The 22,961-nt window shown below is 61.0% G+C and overlaps 5 protein-coding genes across 5 annotated transcripts; 3 read left to right on the forward strand and 2 right to left on the reverse strand.

Annotated features, from left to right (window-relative positions):
• Window positions 1-1,304: 1,304 nt before the first annotated feature.
• Window positions 1,305-6,726, forward strand: EsH8_I_000384 (uncharacterized protein; the record flags this gene model as incomplete). The annotated part of the gene is made up of 3 exons (XM_083267797.1): window positions 1,305-2,708; window positions 2,760-6,550; window positions 6,603-6,726. The coding sequence occupies 3 exons, from the start codon at window positions 1,305-1,307 to the stop codon at window positions 6,724-6,726; spliced, it is 5,319 nt and encodes a 1,772-aa protein (XP_083118235.1).
• A 4,113-nt stretch (window positions 6,727-10,839) lies between these two features.
• EsH8_I_000385 (glycosyl hydrolase family 47-domain-containing protein) lies at window positions 10,840-13,999 on the forward strand (the record flags this gene model as incomplete). Its single annotated transcript, XM_083267798.1, has 3 exons — window positions 10,840-12,594; window positions 12,646-13,643; window positions 13,705-13,999. The coding sequence occupies 3 exons, from the start codon at window positions 10,840-10,842 to the stop codon at window positions 13,997-13,999; spliced, it is 3,048 nt and encodes a 1,015-aa protein (XP_083118236.1).
• A 990-nt stretch (window positions 14,000-14,989) lies between these two features.
• On the reverse strand, window positions 14,990-15,973 carry EsH8_I_000386 (uncharacterized protein; the record flags this gene model as incomplete). Its single annotated transcript, XM_083267799.1, has 4 exons — window positions 14,990-15,362; window positions 15,425-15,752; window positions 15,813-15,881; window positions 15,946-15,973. The coding sequence occupies 4 exons, from the start codon at window positions 15,971-15,973 to the stop codon at window positions 14,990-14,992; spliced, it is 798 nt and encodes a 265-aa protein (XP_083118237.1).
• A 2,738-nt stretch (window positions 15,974-18,711) lies between these two features.
• EsH8_I_000387 (TIP-1 family-domain-containing protein) lies at window positions 18,712-21,190 on the forward strand (the record flags this gene model as incomplete). The annotated part of the gene is made up of 3 exons (XM_083267800.1): window positions 18,712-20,614; window positions 20,671-20,720; window positions 20,771-21,190. The coding sequence occupies 3 exons, from the start codon at window positions 18,712-18,714 to the stop codon at window positions 21,188-21,190; spliced, it is 2,373 nt and encodes a 790-aa protein (XP_083118238.1).
• Window positions 21,191-21,411: 221 nt separating this feature from the next.
• EsH8_I_000388 (organic acid transporter) lies at window positions 21,412-22,563 on the reverse strand (the record flags this gene model as incomplete). Its single annotated transcript, XM_083267801.1, has 2 exons — window positions 21,412-22,220; window positions 22,458-22,563. 2 exons carry the CDS (start codon window positions 22,561-22,563, stop codon window positions 21,412-21,414), a joined length of 915 nt encoding a protein of 304 aa, XP_083118239.1.
• Window positions 22,564-22,961: the final 398 nt, after the last annotated feature.

Below are 22,961 nucleotides of genomic sequence, written 5' to 3' on the forward strand. Positions count from 1 at the left end.
GCGTACGGGGTGCTCCGTACCCCATCAGCAATTGGCGTTTCCTTTGATGAGTTACTCGTGTTGTGTTAGAGCGGCAAGGAGCGCGGGTGGGACCTGACCCGACCCATGCAAGCCAAATGAAACAAACGGGGCCCTGCATCGGGTCGTCGTCTAGTCTGGGCTGGTCTCTCGTGCAATGTCTTGGGCGATGAGGCTGGAATGGATTGAATTGGATTGGAGGAGTGTCTCTGGGGCTGCCCAGCAGATAGGGACGGTACTGGCCAGCTGCCGGTCGGCAAGAGATGAGGGGGGGTGGGCCGAAGGCGGCTGGTTGACTTTACCAGGAGAACATTGGGGGGGGCGGGGGGCACCAATGCCAGCTAACCTGAGTGAGATGTGAGGTGGTACAGGCGCAGGCAGCATCGACGCAGGTGCCTCGAGGAAGGAAACGAAGTAGCAGGACGTTCACGGCCAATGATCCAGCTTTATCGTCTGGTTGCACACGCCTCGTCGCTGCTGAGGAAGAAAGGAACACAAAAAAATTACTTCAAAAAGTAAAGACTGCATAACATTGGAAAACACACCGCATCTCCATCGCCATCAACAGTCGAGTTTCATCTACGCCATCAATGTGCCGACCCCCCTCCACGCATACCCGCATCGCATTTCCAGTAATTGCCTCTGATTGAATACGCAGCAATACCCTGTGTCGGGCCAGCATCCTTCTTCCCATCCGTCGTGCAGAGCGGTCCCCTCATCACACTGCCTTCATTGGCCCGGAGATCTGCACGGCACACCCGCCCCGCCAGAGCTGCGTGGGATAACGCACGCCCGAAGCCAACGCCAACACACGCACGCCTGTCTCGCCCAGTCCGGTCTGCCGTTAGACGCAAGTCGTCGCGGCCCAGCCTCTGGCCCTCCAGAGACACACCAGCTCGCCCTCTAAGCGCGCTGCTCCCCGCCCTGTCTATGTCTCTGGACGACCTCCCCCCCGGGTTGACTCTGTAAGCCCAAAGACATTCGAACGGCGGCTGCTACACTCGCATACCACCCTCCCCCTCTCGAAAAAAGTCTCCGTTCGGCGGCGACCTTCTTCTTCCCACATTCCCCCGACCCCGACGATCCCCGACAGAGGCCGCGCTGCGAAACAAAGTCAACCAGCTTGCTCCAGTCGACGATAACGATATCCGGCACAGCGACCGCCATCCACCGCATCGCACCGCACCGCACCGCAATATGACCACGGTCTAGTGGCCCGCCCGCCCACCAGCCCACACCACCCCTGCCATGCGCCGCGTATCCATACCATCCATACCTGGCATACCATGAGTAGCAGCTCGCGCCAGCGCTCCGCGACCAGATCCGATACCCACGACCGAAATTCGAGCCCATTCCCATCCGTGCCACGGTCGAGAGACGAGATACACAACCTCGACGGCCTCGTCTTTAGCGAACTGCCCAACTACGCCTCAGCGACGGCCAAACTAGCTCCTCCCGTCCTGAACAGCAACGCTACCGCCTCGCCCTATCCCCAGCCCGCCAACTCCAACTTTCTCTCCGCCGGCGGTCTTCGCCCCAGGGCCTCGACTGCGAGCTCCGTCCCGACCACTCCCCTCCTCGGGCACGAACCCGCGAGGCCGGCTACCAGAGCTGGCCCGCCTCCTCCGCCGGCCATGTACCAAAACACCCAACGACACGCCTCGGGGGCCGACCCCTCGAGGCCCTTCCAGGTCCCTCCTCCCCCGCCGCCCATGTCGCCGCCCGTCCCAGGCCAGATGAACAACATGATGTCCATACCTCCACCGCCACCAAGGTTCCCCTCCGCCCCGGGCGCGACGGGCGCGAGCGGCCTGATGCTCCCCCCGCCGCCAGGGCCGCCGCCGGGGAGCGCAATGGCCGGCCAGGCGCCGTGGCACGGCGCCTTTGGACGCATGTACGACGGCCGCGGCGGCTTCAGCGTGCCCCCGCCCCCGCCGGGACAGCACCAGGCCTATAACCCGAAGCTGCACGCCCAGGTCGCGACGGGCACCACGCTCTCGATACCGCCGCCCCCTCCGCCAAACGACCACGTCTCGCAGATGTCGGCAACGTACATACCGCAGGGCGACACGTACGGCGAAGGGGTGGGAATACCGGGGCTGGGCGGGTTCGATGATGCGGCCACTTTTTCGGCCACATCCCAAGGCTCGTGGCCGACGAACAGCCAGGCCAGCGGCGATACGGCCATGACCACGCCGCAGGACGACGTGTCTGGGAGGGACAGGCTATACGCCCAGGCCATGCACAGCCGCGGCATGTCGACGACCTCGAACGCGACCGTCACCTCCAGCATCCACCCGGACCTGGCCGCGCAGTGGCCCCTGGACAACGTGCTGCTCTGGCTCGCCTCGAACCAGTTCTCAAAGGACTGGCAGGAGACGTTCAAGGGCCTCAACCTGCAAGGGGCACACTTCCTCGAGCTCGGCAGCGCGCACGGCGGCCGAGGCAACTTTGGCATGATGCACCAGCAGGTATACCCCCGGCTGGCCGTCGAATGCACCAACAGCGGGACGGGGTGGGACCAGCCGCGGGAGCGGGAGGAGGGTAAGAGAATGCGACGTCTCATCCGGAGCATCGTGACCGGCCGGCCGGCCGACCCGTCAAAGGTGTCGTCGCACGGCCGCAAGGAGTCGGTCAACCACGGCAACAGCCTGCCGAGCGCCGGGACGGATGTGGCCGAATCCCCCAACGTGAGTATGATAACTCGCCCGGGTGAAAACTCGAAGGCTGATGCACGGCAGACGCCGATCAAAGCGCCGGGGCCCGGGTTCGGCGGGCGGCGGTTCTCGCAGACCAGGTCGACGACCATGCCCACCCTGAACAGCACCATGACGTCGGATTCTAACCACAGGAACATCCTGAAGCAGCTCGACGTCGACGGCGCTCGCCGTCAAAGCCCGAACGCCAGCGAATCCGGCGACGCCACGTTCCGCCCGCCGCCGCCGCCGCGGACCGACAGCCCAAACGGCAGCCCAAACCCCCAGAGCGCGTCGCTGTTCCCCTCCTCCGCGGGCAACATGTCGGCGTCTCCGCACTCGGCCAAGTTCGGGCACAGGTCGCGGAACAGCACGGACTCTGTGTCGTCGAACGCCGCCATCTACGGGTCCGGCGTGCCTCCCGAGGCCAGCCAGATGCTGCGCAGCGGCATGAACATCGCAGACATCATCCAAGCCACCCGCAACAACGCCGAGAGCCGACGGCTCGGCCAGGACGGGGGGCGCCCGTCGCCGCAGGAGTCCAATGGCGACCGCTCCGCCGGCACCGAGCCCCCGTCCTCCGCCAAGGACACCAAGAGCTTCCTCAGCTTCCTGTCGAGGAAGAAGAAGCAGAAGGAGGACGGCTTCCCCAGCCCCGACGACATGGAGTCGCCGACCTCCCCGGCCCTCAGCTTCAAGCCCCACTCGTTTGGCTCCCGCTTCGGCAACGCCAGCGAGACGTCGCTGGACATCCGGCCCGGATCCAGCTTCGACGTGCACGAGAAGGAGGCGTCGAAGCCGAGGCGCCCCGGGCCGGCCAGGACCTTTGTGCTGGCCACCATGGACGGGTACAACTACCGCATGTGCGACATCACCGAAGCCGAGTCGGCAACCGACCTCCGCCAGATCATCTGCAGCAACCTGGGCCTGATGGACGCCGTGAATTCCCACATCTATCTCACCGAGCTCGGCAAGTCCAACCACGAACAGCCCCTCGACGACCAGAAGCTCCTGAACAACCGCAAGCACAGGGCCGACGCGACGGGAGCGCTGAAGTTCTTCATCCGCCCGGCCGGGTTCGTGCCCCAGGGCGGCTCTGCCGATGCCAACGGCGCGCCGGCGCACGCATCCCTCGACCAGGAGGCCTACAACCGCCTGAACGGCGTGTCGCGCACGAGGTCCAGCTCGTCGCCGCCGACGTCGAGGCAGAACACCATGACCGGCGAGAGGGTGGACGACAAGATGCTTGCACAGGAGGCAAGCGAGTACCGCGCCGAGATGGAGCGGAAGCAGCGCGAGTATCTCGAGAAGAGGCGCCGGGCCGCCGGCTCCGGAAATACGCCGGAGAGCGCCTCCACGCCGTACGGCATCCACGGGAGGACCGTCGACTTTGACCAGCCGCGCCAGTCGCCTTACGAGGACAAGAAGCCGGACGTGCTGTTCCCCGTGCGGAAGCCCCCCGCGCCACCGAGCGACCCGTCGGCGACGCTGCTCAAGGCCAACTCGTTGAGCAGGAAGTCGGGCCACTCGCTGCGGTCGTCGGACGGCGGCGTGTCGGCGCCGCGGCGACCCTCGACGCTGTTCGAGGACATGGAGCTCCCCGGGCAGAACAACAAGGACAAGAAGAAGAAGACGTCGAGCCAGGCCGGCAGCGGCATCGGAGCGGCACTCGTGGGCATGGGCAGAGGCCTCGGAGCCGTCGGCCACACGGCCAACCGGAGATCCAAGTCGCCCAACCGGGTCTCTTCGCAGTCGGCCCTGGGCGGCGATCACTCAGACCGAGGTAAGGGAGCAATGTCATCAGTCGACTTCGGCCAGTCCCGCTCGGGCCGAGACAGTCCACAGTCGGCGCCTGGATCACCCGGCACTCTCACATGGAGCCGCGGGAACCTGCCCTTCGTCGTGCCTGACTACTCCCCCGGCGGGACCCCGATACCGAGACGACGATCTAAGAATGGAACGATGGCTAAGATATCCCCAGCAGTACACAGGGTGCCCTCACGGGAGATAAGCCCCAGCTCCGCGAACCCGCCGCAGTTCCCCGCGAGCCAGCAGCCGCCGCCTCACCGGCGCAAGTCGCACGGGCCCGACTTTGACTTCCTCGAGTCGGACGTCAACTTTGAGAAGCCGGCCCCTGCCGCCCGACGGGATGACGACTCGGGCGACGACTCGGACGACGGCCTGTTTGCCATCCCCATCTCTGCTCGTAAACCCACCAAGATCACCCGAATCTTTGACGGCGACGACTCGCCGGACGAGTCGAGCGACAAGCGGCCTAACCTGACAGTGAACACATCTAGGTCCAAGAAGCAGCTCTCTGTCGCCTTCAGCTCTCCCAAGTCTTTCGGCAGCGGCAACGCCAGCAGAACGCCCGAAGGCGAGGAGGACGACGCCCTGATGAGCGCCCGCAGCGGCAAGAGCTCGCGCAGAACCCCGAACACGCCCGGCTCCGAGGGCTGGGAGTCGGAGGACAGCAAGCTAAGCCGGAGAAAGTCGTTTGTCGAGAAGGACGTCTGGGCCAACCGTCCGACGACCGACGCCCTCATCAACAACCTCGACGACTTCTTCCCGAACCTGGACCTTGACCAGCCCGTGCTCGAAGAGGGCGCGGCGGACCCCAATCCCCCGTCCCCCATCGCCGAGTCGGAGGAGAAGGACGCGCCGGGGCCTTCCGCCCCGCCCCCCCAGTCCCCGCCGAGCCTTCGCATCGCCATCTCCAACAACCGATCGTTTTACAACGACAACGACACGCTGGGCTCGGACGAGTCCACCCTCAAGGCACTCGAGCGCCCCGCCTCCGTCGCGTCGGTCGCGCAAAGGAGCGTCCGTCGGTCGGGGGGTCTCGGCCGCATGAAGTCGATCCGCGAGGTTGCCCGCGGCGCCCACGAAGCCAACAAGCGGTTCACGACGACGACGACGCAGGCCGGCCAGACCGGCCAGAACACGTCGGCGCTCATGAGGAGGAAGAGCACAAAGATGTTCAACGCCAACATTGTGCAGATCCGGCCCGACCAGCGAGGCAGCATGGTCATGCCGCAGATCCCGCAGGACACCATACCCAAGCGCCAGACGACCTTCCGATGGTTCAAGGGCCAGCTGATCGGCAAGGGCACGTACGGCCGCGTCTACCTCGGTATGAACGCGACGACCGGAGAGTTCCTGGCCGTCAAGGAAGTCGAGGTCAACCCCAAGGCGGCCCAGGGGGACAAGGCGAAGATGCGCGAGCTGGTGGCGGCGCTCGACCAGGAGATCGAAACCATGCAGCACCTCGACCACGTCAACATTGTGCAGTACCTCGGGTGCGAGCGCAAGGAGACGTCCATCAGCATCTTCCTCGAGTACATCTCCGGTGGCAGCATCGGGTCCTGCCTGCGCAAGCACGGCAAGTTTGAGGAGTCCGTCGTCTCGTCGCTCACGCGCCAGATGCTCTCCGGCCTTGCGTATCTCCACCGAGAAGGCATCCTGCACCGCGATCTCAAGGCCGACAACATCCTGCTGGACCTCGACGGCACCTGCAAGATTTCGGATTTTGGAATTTCCAAGAAGACGGATAACATTTACGGCAACGACAAGTCCAACTCGATGCAGGGCTCCGTCTTCTGGATGGCCCCCGAGGTGATCCGCTCCGAGGGCAAGGGGTACAGCGCCAAGGTCGACATCTGGAGTTTGGGATGCGTCGTCTTGGAGATGTTCGCCGGCCGACGGCCCTGGTCCAAGGAGGAGGCCGTGGGGGCGATCTACAAGATTGCGAATGGCGAGACGCCGCCCATCCCCGACGAGGTCCGGGAAACCATCACCCCATTGGCCATCGCCTTCATGCTGGACTGTTTTACCGTGTAAGTGCGATCTCGGCGAGCTCACGGACGCGCCCGCTAACCCTTTTGACAGAAACCCGCTAGAGCGGCCCACTGCGGACGTGTTGCTGTCGCAGCATCCGTTCTGCGAGCTGGACCCCAACTACAACTTCTTCGACACGGAGCTTTACTCCAAGATCCGCGGCAAAGACGTTTAGGTGACGAGAGTAACCAAGAGGGGAAAATAGCACCCGATGGTGAGGTAGAAGAGAAGAAGAAGAAAAAGCAGACGGGTCCGTGGGTTTCAGGGCTTTTCTTGGGAGGGATTCATCTTGTACAACCTTGGACGCTCGTTGGATTGCAGCGATGGCGCATGGGGGCATTGGATTCACCGTTTTTCGCGAAGCGAGTTCTTGGGTTCGTCTGATTCTTGGATATCGAAATGCCGCCGAGGGCTGGCTTGGCCGAGACCCGGGGCGATTAAGCCTTCCGGGGTGGAATATATATATCTACGAGGCCAATAATCATACCGTGTTGGGGGGTTTGCTGTGCCGTCTCGTTACTCGGCGGCATACCACCCCAACCATTAACCAAATCTTGAACCGTTGCCTTTGCAAACGTGCAAGTTGTCGCCTTTTGCCGGCACGCCCGTCGCCTTCCATCAACAACCGCCAGGAACGGAATGCCAGCGTGGATGGGCGGGTGGCGCCGTTGTGTAGTTAGACAAGCATGAGAACTGGTGCCAGCAACGGAATGGTTTGAAGGGATGCCATGGTACTCTGGCACGGAAAAGGCAAAAGATTTCCCCGGGTATTCGTTCCCTCTTTTTGAACCCCAAGTTTGGGTGGTTTCCTATTACGTCCTCTGATGGACTATTTGGCCCGAATCGAAAGCTCTCCCGGCCAGGGATCTGATGGACGCCCAGCAGCACTCCCGCTTCTGTTCCTGGACGTCCCGCACGTACCAAGAAACCCTGAAGATCACGGCCGATGCCGCCCGGTGCCAAGAGTGATGGCTTCCACCTCTGCTGCTGATCACCCGGGGACCTGGTCCAGACGCGGCGCAGAGAGCAGCCCGGTTGGTGGTAATCCACAACCTACCGCTCCCCCCTTGGTCTGGCAAGAATTAAAGATACCGAGGGTTGCGCAATGTTGCGCAAGAGTTTGGTGTCGGCTTACACAATGAAAAGTAAAAACAATTTACAATATTGAGTCGGACATGGGGCCAAAGTTTATTCATCAGCGTTGACCATTGCGGCTCATCGATGCCCGCCGCGAACACTCCAGCCTCGCTTCTCAGGTGCCTTTTGTAGGCGTGCTACTTTGCAAAACGTTGCTCCCAAAACCTACTGGGCTCGTAAACTCGCAGCAACCATGCCCGCCAGCAACCAAGCCCCTTGCCGGACAAGGGTCACACAGGCACAGACTGACATCCCGCCAACCTAGAACTCATTGTCACGCGACTTCTGCAAAGGGACCTTACACATGGACGTCTCTGCGAAGGCCGCGCAGGTCGGCACCTTGACGTCCAAAATTATGGTGTTGCTCAGCAAACCCGGAGATGGGCTATACGAGGAACTCGGATCCAGGGCTCGGGTAGCTTCCCCACAACGTCCTCGGGCCGTGGGGGCGCGGGAACTTTGGTGACATGAGACGGATCACAGTTGTAATTTCGGTGTGAGGCGGCACTTGGACGGGGCACTTCAACTGTCTGTGCCCGCAGTTCGCGGGTTTTAAGCCCAACGCCGAATATCTCCCCCACGAATACGCCTCTTTGCGAGCAATATCGTCAATGTCGATACAGGAAGAACGACGTTGCGGTGGTGGGGTGCCTCGACGCTTTCGGCCCATGCACGACCACCTTCCCAAAGCAATATATCCGCACCTGCACCCGCATTGTAGAATTTTTCCGGCTATTATTTGCGCGTCACACGGAAGGTCGCGTGCATAACGGCATATGCGGCGGATGACAACTGCCCGATTCATCCAAATGCACCGTCCGAAAAGGGAACGTTCGGAGTCCGGCAAGCCGACCGCGGGCCCTTGGGTTGCTTCTCCTAGGTGCAGACCGAATTGGAAAACTTGAAGGGATGGATGGCACGGAATCGCAGCATCGTGGGGGGGTTTTGATGGAGACGGTGCGGCCCCCTGCTTCCCTAGGCAAAAGTTGCCCCTCGGCGCGCTCGCAGGAGTGGACAGCAGACCAGGGACTTTTTTCTTTTTTCTTCATGCCATTCCGACACTTGGCCCTTTTTTTTTTTTCATGTCTTAGCTTTCTGCCCTAATTATGCGACACAGAGCTCTTTCTGGTGAAGTCATGTCTTGAGCTCGAGTGTTTCGGCTTCAAGGACGACGTTTCCGAACAGCGGGCCCCAGGTGGGTTCTCGCTTCTTGTCACAACCAGCGGGATGACATTGCCATTCGTGGAAGTTTGCGGACGGCATCGGGGCCAGGATGGGATATTCAGAGGAGCTGCGTCGGCCTTCTCAAAGGAGAGAAAATAATTAAATAAAAAGGGCTTGGATGTGATTTCCTCGGGGATGGTGAATTGTATGCACACGCCAGGAGTGACACCTTGTCTCTCAAATGTTTTATTGCCAAGGGGCGTCACAGGACCTTGGTGTGGAGAGCCGCAGACAAAAGGAGCTGAAAGAGATAGCTGGTGCAGGACAACAACCCAGCGGGGATGGGTCGCCGGTGGTCGTTCATGCCAAGGCAATAGCCGGTTAAAAAGGCTGAGGGCATCCGGCTTGGCTGGAGTCGGGTGGACTGATGTTTAGAGTCGAGGCCAAGTTGGGGGACAGCTGGGCCCGGGAGATGCACCTCCAAGACGAAAAGGCCGACACGGATACTTATCTTATGGGAGAGATGGAGGCCGCCGTCTTCGTTTTTTCAGTCTTTTTAACCAGAGTTCGAGTCTGCCACGACGGCGAGGATGGCCCTTTCCCGAAATACGACTTTGGGGACCACAAGCCCACCCCAGGTCCACCATTCCCCTGGGAATACAAGGTCTGTCCGGGTCCGTTCTGCCCCGCTGTCAAGATGCGCCCGGGTCCTGGGTCCTGGATTACCCAGGCGCACCAAATGCCTCCCATCACTTAAGGTGCGACCCGCCTCGGGAGCCAGTTGCCCTGAATGTTTTTATTTTATTTTAAAATCTCGAGCTAGCTGCATGTACACCTACATCTGGTAGCGCGTCAGCGGTACGGCGTTGGCGTGTCTGGGGTACAACCAAGAGAGACAAAGACGGTGCGTCGACGGCCCCTTGGCTGCGCGAGTCCAAGACAAAGAAACATTGGGGTCCTGATGGCGGTTGAAACTTCATGCCAATGAGCAGTTGACAGGCTTGCAGCGTCGAGTCGAAACGTTTTCCACCGAGCCCGGCTTCCAGAACACAGGCAACATCGAATCCGTGACAGCTCTCGTCAAGGAGAACCAAGGCCCGGTGCTAGGGGGGGCATCAGCGGCAGGCAGTGGGCGAGCAGCCAGCAAAGCAACGAGAGCGCAGAGCGCCGGCAATTGGGCCCAATAAAGACTGCAAAGCCCGTCTTGCACCCCTGGCCAACCATTTCAATCCGACACGGGGAAAGCTCAGATCTCGCGTCTTGGCGCGCACGAGGCTGGTCCTGCTCCGTCCAGACTCCACACTCGTGCTCTCTCTCTCCTCGAGGTGGGTGGCGGCATGCACAAAGTCGGGTAGCACAGCAGGTGCTGCGCTGCCGCCAGTAGTGTAGTGTACTTCCTACCTTAATGGCATGTAGCGTTAGGTACTTGTGCTGCAGCTCTTGCTTGCCCCGACTTTACTTACCTAAAAGGGCCCGCGGTGCTTTCCCCTCAGACTGGCCGTCCATGCTACGCCGGATTTCGAACCCTTTGATTTATCTTGGCCAAGCTCCGTCTCTCCCCCCCCTAAACGCCAATCTTCACATACCACACCTACCTTCCTTGCTCCCACTTGAACCGTCCAATTCATTCATTCTCTACGTACCCTTTCCTTCCTCTGCCGTCTTACCTCACCTGGCCCCCGGCTGATACGTCTTCCAATCCGTGGCCTCCCTCGCTCCCTACATTTTTCCATTCCAGGTCCCGTGCCACTTCGTCCCACCTCGCCGTGTCCTCTTCTTCCAACGACGACGGCCATTCTGCATACCAAGAGATGACACCGTATTAGTTCGACATCACTCTCGTCTCCTTTTTTCTTCGCTGGACCCCCGGGGCCCGAATCGACGGCCAAAGGCTACCTGCAGCGTAGCACGAGACACTGCCGTCTTTTTTTCCTCTTCTCTTCCGAACCACGCGCCCCGAGCCGCTCGCCCCGGCGAGCCCGCAGCCATGATGCCCCGTCGAAGGAGCCGTTATGTGCTCCTCGTCGCATTCGTCATGGCCTTTATGCTGTACCAGGTCTTCAAGAACCCCGAGTGGGACGCGACAGGCTTCACCGGCAGCGTCAAGCCCAGCGAACCCGAAAAGGGCCACAACGCACCCGCCAAGCCGCCCCCGGCCGACGAGCCTGCCTCCAACAAGCACCTCAACAACCAGCCGCCCCCCGACAGCGAGCACCCGCATGACCAGGAGGAGGACGAGCCCGAGCAGAACCCCCAGAAGCAGACGGCCAAGCCGACGGTCAAGATCCCCCAGCTCAAGACCGAGAAGCCCAAGAAGGACGGGCCCACCAAGACGCTCTCTGGCCCCACGCTGTCCGTCCATGCGCCCAACGATGCCGTCGAGGTCACCAAGGCGCCGTCGACGAAGCCGATCGAGGACGACATCCACGCCAAGAACCCCCCGGGCCGACCCATCAAAGACGTCGTGGCCGAGAGCCTGTCGACGTCGACCTCGCAGATCCACTGGCACAAGGTTTCCGAGCACTTCCCCGTCCCCACGGACGAGATCATCCCTCTCCCGACCGGCAAGCCGAAAGACATCCCCAGGATCCAGTTCAAGTTTGCGCCCGAGACGGACGCCGCCAAGGAGAAGCGCGAAAAGCGCCTGGCGCTGGTCAAGGCCGAGATGGAACGCTCCTGGGGCGGATACCGCAAGTTCGCCTGGATGCACGACGAGGTGTCGCCCGTCAGCGGCCGCTTCCGCGATCCCTTCTGCGGCTGGGCCGCCACCCTGGTCGACGGCCTCGACACCCTCTGGATCATGGGCATGAAGGACGAATTCGACGAGGCCGCCAAGGCCGTCAAGAACATCGACTTCACCTTCAGCCCGACGCGCCGTGATATCCCCGTCTTCGAGACCATCATCAGATACCTGGGCGGCCTCCTCGCCGCCTACGACGTGAGCGGCGGCAAGCAGGGCGGCTACGACGTGCTGCTGGACAAGGCCGTCGAGCTTGCCGAGATCTTGATGGGCGTCTTCGACACCCCCAACCGCATGCCCATCCTGTACTACAACTGGCAGCCCCAGTTCGCGTCTCAGCCCCACCGTGCCACGACCGTCGGTGTGGCCGAGCTGGGTTCGATGTCCATGGAGTTCACCCGCCTTGCCCAGCTGACCGGGAAGGACAAGTACTACGACGCCATTGCGCGCATCACCAACGCCTTGGAGGATCTCCAGAACCGCGGCACCGCCATCGATGGCATTTTCCCCGAGCAGCTCGACGCTTCGGGCTGCAACAGGACCGCCGAGGCGATCGCCTACCAGGAGGCTGCGGCTGCAGCCGCGGCCGCGAGCTCCGAAGCCGCGGCTGCTTTGGGCGAGCCCAAGGGCCACGAGCCGGCCGTCGAGGCAAAGCGGGACCAGGCCGACGCCCTCCTGCCGCAGGAGACTGCTCTGGCCCGGGGCAACGGCAGCGAGGCGGATGCCAACATGCTTCGTAGGCGAGCTGTCGCCGTCGGAAAGGACGGCGAGTCTGTGGTGGAAAACGCCAAGGACATTGACAAGAAGCAGGCTTTCCCCGAGCCCAAGGTGAACGAGCAGCCCCTCTACCCCGGAAACAGCGGCCGCAGGCCGCCCTCTCCCACGGTCCCCGACAAATCCGAGTTCGACTGCATCAAGCAGGGCCTGACCCCGGGCGGCTGGGGTTACCAGCAGTACAGCATGGGTGGAAGCCAGGATTCCACCTACGAGTACTTCCCCAAGGTAAGCTCGCTCCGGCGTTTGTCTCAAGGGCCCGAACTAACCCCCTCGTAGGAATACCTCGTGCTCGGTGGCCTGGAAGCCAAGTACAAGACGATGCACATCAAGACGATCGAGGCCGTCAAGAAGTGGCTGCTCTACAGGCCCATGGTCCCCGAGGACAGGGACATCCTCTTCTCCGCCAAGGTGTCCACCTCTGGCGACCCCGAGAACGATCTCCGGACCGAGTACGAGGTGACGCACCTCACCTGCTTCATTGGTGGCATGTTCGGTCTCGGAGGCAAGATCTTTGACAGGCCCGAGGATATTGAGATTGCCAAGAAGCTCACTGACGGCTGCGTGTGGGCATACGAGTCCATGCCCTCTGGTATCATGCCCGAGGGCGCGACCGTCGTACCCTGCGCCTCTACAAAGAGCTGCCCATGGAACGAAACCCTGTGGTGGGAGCATCTCGACCCGTCCTCGGCCTGGCGCGAGACGCAGATCAAGGAGTGGGAGGACAGGCAAGTGGAGAAGAAGAAGCAGCAGGAAGAGCTCCGCAAACAGGCAGTGGAGAGGGCCAGGACGGACTCGACCGGGGACAAGCCCGCCGAGAAGGCCGCCGAGGGGAAGGCCGCGACGGAGGAAAATGACCCGTTCGCAGACATCCACATCCCCAAAGACGAGCCCAAGAAGCTGGGGTCGGCCAAGGAGACGGAGTATCCGGCCCCCGAGCCGGGCCTCAACAAGTCCCCGTCGAACGTCGACGAGCACCTGCTCAAGAAGAGAGAGCCCGCCCCGCCCGCGTCCGAGGATCCCCGCAAGGGGACCGCCCAGGATACCGCCAGCGACTCTCTCAAGGACAAGCTGGACCTGAACAGTGCCGGGAACACGGGCAGCGTGCAGGACGACGCGCCGGTCAGCGGGGGCGTCGTGGGCAAGATAGCGTCCGTCGTCGAGGAGGCCCCCGACCCGAAGCCGCTCACGCACGAGGAGTTCGTCAAGGACAAGCTCAAGCACGAGAAAATCCCGCCGGGCTTCGTCACCATCAATTCCCGACGCTACATCCTTCGGTAAGTCATCCCGTTTCGTAGGTGTCCGTCTGTGTTCCGAGCGAGACTAACCCGGCAATAGACCCGAGGCCATCGAGTCCGTGTGGTACATGTACCGCATCACCGGAGACCCCACCTGGCAGGAGAAGGGATGGAAGATGTGGGAGGCCATCATCAAGGCAACACGCACCGAGCACGGCAACAGCGCCATTGACAACATCCTGTCCGAGAACCCGAGCCCGGTGGACGAGATGGAGAGCTTCTGGGTCGCCGAGACGCTCAAGTACTTTTACCTCTTGTACTCGGCGCCCGACGTCATCAGCCTGGACGACTACGTGCTCAACACCGAGGCGCATCCGTTCAAGCGGCCCGTGTAAACCGGAAGCGAGCGGGCGGTGCTTTTGGTGCGAATCGTGTGTGTGTATGGCGGAGAGGCAGAGCGCGCATACCTCGGCATAAGATATCACGGGTGGTGGCTACCATGGCGTTGCGGCGTGCTGTATTCGACTCGGTGTACTGGTTGTTTCTTTTGATTGTTTCATTGTATAAAGTAAGAAAAGATGCCGCCCAAGGCTGCTGGTTAAGGCATAGTAACCAGCGATGAATTTAGTAAAGTACACTGTCCCGACGCCCCATTTGATGATCATACATTGTGCTTGCCTCCGAACCTTTCCATTGCTTTCGTTATAACAGGGGAGGACGGACTGTGGACGCATCACTTCACTCGCGCGGGAAACTTCATGGTTGGGGGTGTTTGTTTGTCATGTTCAATTTCATTTCCTATCTCGTCTCTCATCTTGTCTTCGTCTTTCTCGGCCACTCTTTGCCGGTCATGAAGGACGATCGATGTACTCCTACACGATATCCCAATCCCGTATCCTACGTCCGATTCATATTCCCTCGTGCCTGATCATTCTGACACGGCTGATTTCACCCTCATTTTTTCCTCGTCGTCGTCATCGTCGTTGTCGGGAGAAAGGGGGTCTGCGGCGATGCAGTTGTTCGTCTTCCACCGTCGTCCCCGCTCTCGACCGCTGAGAGCAACAACATTAAAATGATGGGGGGTGGGGAACTTTGCCATGTTTCCCGCCCCCTTTGCCGGCCCAAGCTATATGCCCGCAGTGAATATAAGAAATCAAAAACACAATGTAAAACGCCTCTTTCCCTGATGCTGTTGTGGTTTTTTTGTGCTGGACGATGAATGTGCCAATGGTGAAAGGGCGTTCAAAATATCCCTCTCGAAAATTCCGTCATGTACAAAAGCTTCCATCTCTCTCTCTTGCGGGCTTCGGGCCCATCTTCTACACATATCGCGTCGTCGAATCTTTCTCGTCTCTCTCTCCAATGGTTGGATCGCGCGGGTTGGCTTAGTCGACCATTTGGCTCAGGACACGGATGCTCAGAATCATGACCAGCAGACCAATGGTGACAATGATGAGCAGGGTGAAGCTGAACCAACCGAGGACCATGGCGGACGTGCCGACGCCGGAGCGGACCGCGCCGTTTCCAAAGTCTTGGGCAATGATGGACGCGGCAACGGAGGCGGTGTGCTGCCACAGCACGGAGACGAGGATGAAGATGGAGGCGATGAAGATGATGGCCAGCGAGATCTGGGAGACGGGTCGCGAGGGGAAGGGCTTGACTTCGCGGTCAGAGCCCTCGGAGTCCTCCTCCTCGTGCCATCCGGGGAAGGTGGCGAGCAGCAGGAAGCAGACGAAGGCGAAGATGATGGCGATGATGCTGGGGGGCGAGTTAGCAAAAGGCGCTCGGGGCCGGGCGGACACACACGGGTCGGGACTCACATGAGATAGGGGAACACGATCATGTCCTTGAATTGGGCAGCAAGCCAGATCAGGTTGAGAGGGTCTTGGTCGACGGAAACCTCGTTGGCGAGAGCGGTGGCGTTATTGCTGCAGAGCCAGCTGCCACCGTCCGGGCTGATGCAGATACCGAAGTAGCCGACACGGCAGGCGAGCCGGGCGTCGCCGGCGATGTTCTCAATGGCCGTGTGGACATTGTAGTCAACCTGCGACGTTGACGGGACCGCCGTGTACCTGTCGTAGTACAGCGACAGAAGGAAGATATCGGGTATCAGGGGTGATGATGACGAGCAGCCCGCCAAAAGTAAAGCTGTCCGAGACGTCAGTATTCGGGGGATGGCTCGAGAAAAGGGGCCGCGAGGTTACTCACATAGCAGGATTATGGCGACTGCTATCAAGATCATCAAGACATGGTGGTATCCTAGGAACGGTACGAACCCTGAGAGAAGGCAATGTTAGTCCGGGTCTGGTCCTCTCCTGGACAGGAAGCCGGGGCGACTCACTATACCAGCCTACTTGGAATTTCGGCATCTTGGCTGTGTGGTTCTACTCCTCCACTCCTCCGAGGAGATGGCCTCTTTCTGTTGGTCGACCCAGGCCCGTCCTCCGTTGTAGCGGAGCGACGGTTGGGCTCTGGTCCTGAGACTCTCAGCGCCGGCACGCTGCTTGTCTCTCCTTGCGGTCTGGGGAAGCCGATCGCGCGGGCAGAGATGGGTGCGGGCGAGGAATGCGAGGCCCCAGTGAATGGGCGGATCTTTGTCGGCCTCGGGGTGAGGAATGTAGCGACGGGTTGGTTTGGTCTCGAACGAGAGAGCGGACTGCTGGCGAACACCGCGGGGAATGCGGGACGGTGTTGGAACCTGCGATTATCCTGAAGGCTTTTCCGGTTATTGTCAGACACAGAAACAAACTTCCACTGTTGATGCTGTCGTCGGGACTGGAGATGGGGAAGACGGCAAAGTGTTGTGGGTGAAGTGTGAATGCGAATGTGAATGTGCGGGTACGGTCTTCAAGGTGGGAGAGAGGGTGGTTTGATGCAACGGATATTGGGATGGCTGGGAGGGAGGGTAAGGTAAGGGTGGACTTAGTTTTGTCTCGCTGGCCAAAATGTTCCAGGAACGAACGCGGGATGCCCGCAGGATCGGGGCGGACTGGAAGGTTTGGAGAGCGAATATTCAGATGGCTGGTAAAGGCTCGATGGGTGATGATCTGGAGAAGAACAAGTTGTAAAAGGGTCGAAGATGAAGCGCAATTGGTCCTGCCATCCACTTTTTTGCCCGGAGACTGTGCGGCGCGCGCATCAAACCAGACGACAGTAGCGATGGCGGACGGGGTTACGTAGTTACGCCAACCTCCTCTATTTACTCGCCGTGCTGCGGCCGTTGTCAGGGCGATTCGCAGCGTCGCAGCGGTTCCTGGGCGAGCAGGGCGGAAGAGTGGGGCGCACCCTGGCTGGCTGTCCGGGGGCGCGGCCTTCTGTGGCTTCTGCGCTGCCTTAGTGGGAAGGAGGTTCCCACCAGCGCGGGCGAGAAAACAGGCGTGAGAGGTCGAAAAAAGCCCGGTGGCTGGGTGACGTCTTCCCAGGGGTCCCCCCCCCGTCCCGCGTCCCCCGTCAAATCTAAGGCCGCATCCTGGCACCGCTTTCTGCACTACCCACCCTAGCTTCTCTTCAGGTCTGGCCCTGGCCTCTTCAGCTCTATCCGAACGAGCAAACAACTCTGCAGATAGGGCCTTTGCATTTGCAGACGCACCCGATTGTGGCCTGTCTTGACGCTCGCACTCCCGCTTGCAATCTCAGCCTTTCCCTGTTTGTCCATCGCTTGCTTCAGGCTGCCCCTCGCCTTTCCCAATCCAACATGTGCGCGACTCGACTCGGGGCAACGTCTCGGGCGTTCCTGCATTGGAGATGAGACCCCAAGCCGGGGTCCGGCACACTGCGCAGGCTGTTCCCTGATTTTCTTTGATTCGCTCGTGTCGAGTCTTGGTGATGCGTTGTCGCGCCGCACCGACTCTTGCCCTTTGTCTCCGTTGGCATGGCGACAGCATTGAGCGCGGCTCCTGGATGACAGCCAAGAAAACGGCCGTGGGACCCTCGACGTTCGCCATCCTGCCACACGTACGAAGTACGGTCAGCCACCCTGCCCTGCCCGGCGGCTGAGGCTATTCGCAGTCGAGTCCCCTGCCCGGCGGATACATCAGCTGCAGCGACTCCAGACGGCTCCGTGTTTCCCATCGAGACCCATCGAATTCTCACCCCCACTACACAGAGTCCCATCTACATCTGCTCTGCAGCAACGCACTCCGTCACACACCGCTTTATATAGCGGTCAGCCGTCCCTCCCACCTCGATCTCCAAGCCTCTCATGCTGCACGGCAAAACATCTAGACAAATGCCACGGCCGTCGAACGCCGGTTCCTTCTACGGTCCTTCCAATCCGCATTGACGCTTCTTGGAGGGTGCTAGCGCTGCCTGCCGCCTGCGAAGCCTGAGTTGCCGGACCCGGGAGTCAATGGGTCTGCCTCGCCCAGCAACTATCCATGTCTTTGAAATCCCTGGAGAAGCTTTCCCTGACAGCGTCGGAGGATTGCCATCATCGACGTCCGATCGCACCGGGCCACATGTTGCACGCCGTTGACGCAAGCTGCCTGCAACTTTCAGCTTGCTTGTCGAGCCGCATATGCTGATTGCAGAGGACCGGCGACCTTGGCGTCATTGCCAGTACGATTGCTGTGATGACTCACTGATGACTAAACAAGAGTAGCAAAGTCCCATGGCGGCATCTTATTAGCCATCCAGGCCTGGTTATGCCATGCAGAGTTCACGGCGTGTCTTTCTTGAAGACGTTATAGAAGCAATAATATGTGGCTGGTGCAAGGGGTCAGTGCGCGGGGCTGTGCCGCATCTCTAGTCGGTTGCTCTGCACAGCTCGGCAAGTTGGAGGCATTTGCAGAGCTACCGGTATGACATCTTTCACGAGTCCGCAAAAGCTGTCACAAGTTGCTAGCCATTGCGGATTGGGTTCTTCCGTGGGACTCTACCGCGGCGATCCCAGAGTAGACAAGATGTTGCCATGTAAACGTTTCAGCGAGACTGATATGCCCGCATAAACGCATATATACCTAGGATAGATGCACATCTGTCGAGCTCTGTAATTGCATGTGCCCCACTACCGTAACGGTGTCGAGCTCCACGTCATTGTTCAAACCACACGTTGCGAAGTCGACAATCGATGCGCCTGTCCAGCTGCAACGACGAAGATTAGCCCGCCATGACCACGATTCCTGACAGACGCCCTCAGGCGGGCGCCGCCCTGGACATTCGCGTCGAGGATTTCCTCGACGACAAGCTCCAGTCCACGACCGACCTCGAGAACCTTGACTCCCTGATTGCCAACGTCGAGGTCCAACGCAGCCAGCTCCAGACGCAGCTCGACGATGCCATCAAGCAGCTCGACGAAGCTCGTCGCACGGCCGGCGACCGCCAGTCCTCCCTCGCACAGCGCATACAAGACTTCCAGGAGCTCCAGCACAGCATCGACATCCGCGTCAAGATCGCGGCGGCATCCGACGCCCCCAACCAGGCCATCGCCAGGCTGCAGCAGCCCATGAAGAAGCTGCAGACGATCGAGCTCGCCCAGAAGTACCTGAACCTACTGCAAGACGTCGACAGGCTGCGGACCGAGGCCCGGTCACACCTCCCCGACAGCCCCAAGGCCGCCTTGGAGCCGTACTCGAAACTCAAGCAGCTGTCGAGGCGCTTGGAGGAGCTTTCCGGTCCGGCCGACGACGCGGCGGTCCACCTCGTCAACCATGTGCGGAGCGTCAACGAGGCGCTGTGGGACGAGATGAAGAAGACAATGTCGGCCGAGCTCGAGGCCGTCCTGAGCAAGAGGTCGTGGCCCATGGTGGACCCCGGCTCCGAGATGGACGAGGAGTGGCTGGCTTGCTTCGAGAAGCTGCTCGACCTCCAGATCCCAGAGGTCATTCTGAGCAAGTCCACCGTCAGCCTGCTGCCGTTCGACGTCATGTCCCGGATTTTCGTCTCCGAGTTCCGCTTTCACTTCCTCAGCGACAAGCCGACGAGCAAGCCCGATGCCATAGGAACGCATTGTTTCCCATGGTTCCTGGCCACGGTCGAGAAGTGGGAGGACTTCTTCAGGGACAACCTGGGCTTTACGCTGGCCGCCAAGCTCCGCGACACGCCGGCGGGCAGCAGCCTGGTCTACGTCGATCCGACGTGCGCTTTCATCACGAGCATGCTGCCCGTCATGAGGGAGAAGGTGACGGCCGTGGTGGCGGATGCGGCCAAGAACCCGACGTCCCTAAGCAGTCTCGTGGGACAGCTGATGACGTTTGACGAGAACATCCGTTCGAGGTTCAACTATGACGGGGGCGATCCGGAGCACGGCTGGCCCGGCCTCGCCACGGAGGTCCTGGAGGACTGGTTCGAGCCTTGGTTCCAGGCCGAGAAGGCGTTCGCCCTCGAGCGCTTCCAGGCCATCATGGCCACCCCGGACGCCCGGAACATCGACTACGACTACGTCGGTGCGGGTAAGACGAAGCCGACGTTCGGGGCCGTGCGGGTCACCGATTTGCTGAGGTCCATCACGACCCAGTACGAGAGGGTCCGCACGTTCAAGCACAAGATCCGGTTCCTGATCGGCATCCAGCTCGATATCCTGGACGAATTCCACGACCGCCTGCGCGGTTCGCTCGAGGCGTACCAGGCGCTCACCTCGACCGTTGGCAGAACTCTCCACGGCGTCACCAAGGAGCAGCTCGCCGCCCTCGAAGGCACGGGCGGCCTCGAGTCTCTGTGCAAGGTCTATGGCAGCGCCGATCACGTCGCCAGCACCCTGAAGGACTGGGGCAGCGAGGAGTTCTTTGTGACGCTGTGGGACCAGCTGCAGGGCCGCGCAACCAAGGAGGGCGAGACGTCGAGGATGTCGGGCGAGATGAGCTACGAGGAGGTCAAGGACCGCACCTCCGCGGCCGTCGGGTCGGACGCCGACGAGGGCGTCCTGTTCGACGAGACGATTGCCGCGTACACACTCCGGCGCAAGACCGCGCAGGAGTTTCTGGCCAACGCTCTCGCCGACTCGCACTACAAGGCCTTCCGGGCCTATGCGACGCGAACGCACTGGACGACCATTAGCGAAAGCGGTTCCGAAAGTAAGTCGCCCAGCCCGCCGTGTGTCAGGCCACGGTCGTCCCTAACCGCTTCGCAGTTGACCCGTCGCAACTGGCCGTCACGCCCGAGCTTGACGAGCCCCTGAGAGTGAGTCCCGCCAGCTTCTGTTCGAAGACAACTTCGCTAAACTGCATCAGATTCTCAAGCGCAACTTTGACTTCCTGCTCAAGGCCCTCGGCACCGCGGCGTTCCGGCGCACCTGGCGCTCGGCGCTTGAGAAGCTCCAGGACCTGCTTTGGGGCGAGGTGCTCATGAGGCAGAGCTTCACGGCGTTCGGCGCGGCGCAGTTCACGCGCGACCTCAACGCCATCTTCTCCCTGGTCGAGCGGTACATCCCCAACGGCGTGGGGTCGCTGAGCAGCCTGGTCGACGCACTGAAGCTGCTCAACCTCCCCACCGAGCCTCAGGACGGCAGCTTATCGCTCAAGGAGGCCACCGACAGGGTGTTCACGGACAACGCCGAGGCCAAGAGGACGCTGGAGGTGCTCGACATTGACACGCTCACCCCCGCGAACGCGAGGCACATTCTGCAGCGCAGGGTTGAAAACAAAGAATAGATGGGTTGCTCCATGTCTAGATCTACCTGGCGGGGCCGACGCCGAGGACGTGTATATACAGATACCATGGTGTTGAGAGGTATTACGATAGATGCCAGAAAAAACCCGCCCCCGAAACATTCCATTTTGCCAAGCCCGTGCCTGCCTGCATTTTGTAGTAAACAGGTCCCAAATAGCCACCGCTCCCGCGTCGCTCCCACCCCGGGGACGGGGCCGTGGCCTTAGTTGATGGCCCGCATGGTCATCTCGACCACGGCGAACGTGCCGGCGCTGACGGGCATGGCCCTCAGAAGCGTCGGCACGATGCCCCTCCAGAATCCGCGCAGCCCCTCGCCGCGGTACGTCTGCGCGAAGCAGTCGCGCATCGTCTTGTACCTCTGATCCTTGCCGAACCCGTCCGTCTGCATCTTGCTCTTGATGACGTCGAACGGGTAGCTGCCCAGCCACAGCGCCTCTCCCGCAAGACCGCCGTAGAAGGCGATCTTGTAGCTGGGGATCTCCTTGCGGTCGATCTTGTTGCGCGCGGCGTCGGCGTTCATCATCCACTCGAAGGCCAGGAACCAGACGCCGTAGGCCTGGGCCTCGCGCCAGATGGTCACGGCCTCGCCGCGGTAGAGGCCCTTGAGCACGCCCCCGTGCGCCGACAGCTTCCGGACGCAGTCCAGGGGCCCGGAGTAGAGCCTCGCGGCGCCGTGGGGCTGGGTCTGCAGGCGGATGCGGACGTGCTCGATGGGGCCTGAGATGACCGAGTTGGCTACGCCGGCGAAGGCGCCCGCGGCGTAGTACTGGCCGTAGCTCAGGGCCGGGTTGCCGACGGCGGAGGTGTTGCGCGACTCGAAGTAGCGGCGGGCCTGGTGGAAGGCGCCGAACTGGATGGAGACGCAGGCGCCGATTCCGATCAGGGGGGTCAGGGTTCCCTTGTAGAAGGCGAGGGCGCCCTCATTTTTGTAGATTTGTGAGGCGGCGGTGAGGGCCGACGTGGGGGTGGTCGCCGTCTGAAGGCGGACCTTGACGATGTCGAAGGGTTGGCCTGGGCAATGTTAGTTCAATGCAAAAGTCGCCCAAGAATGTTCGGTGGTGAGGGCAAGGTGAGTTGGGGCGAGGTTTGGGTATTGAGGGTGAGAGTTGCTGTCGCGAGACTCGGGTGTTCTTCCGAAGTCGGCCTCGAAGCTTCACGCAGGACCACAAGCTCATGCCAAACCCTCCCCCTCGTTGCCGTAGAATGTGATGAGGATCGCAACGGAAAACCAATCCGTCTGCAACATACCAAGCAAGACCTGGGCGACGCCGCCCGCGGCGCCGGAAAAGAGATCCTTGAACGTCTGCACGGCGCCGCCGCTCTTGATCTCGGGGTCAACCACCGCGTCCGCCATTGTGTCGTTCGGTTCGCTTCCCGAGCTTAACTACCCCGCCACCGTTGATCGGGGCGCCCTCAGAGGTTCCGGTTGGAAAATCTTTCCCTGACGCCCGGGATCGAACTGAGATTTTGCAGAGGCGAGAATGGGAGGAATGAGAGGGCCGGACGGGATCAATTGGCTGCGGGATAGGACGGGGGGTTACGTGAGTTGAGTTGCCGATGAGGTTGGAGGACCCTTGGCTAAACCCAATGGCAGTTTAGGTGAGATTTATTTATCAGCTCCCCAGATAAGGTAGCTAGCTGGCCCCGGGGGGGCGTGCACTTGCAGGGCGTGCATGGCGTGCTGTCACTAAGCTTGTTGTGGCGGTATGAGGAGCTCACCTCGATGAGTAAGCCGTCTGCTTTGTCTCTGAG

The sequence above is a fragment of the Colletotrichum jinshuiense genome, chromosome 1, assembly GCF_051148585.1.
Source record: "Colletotrichum jinshuiense chromosome 1, complete sequence".
NCBI lineage: Eukaryota > Fungi > Ascomycota > Sordariomycetes > Glomerellales > Glomerellaceae > Colletotrichum > Colletotrichum jinshuiense.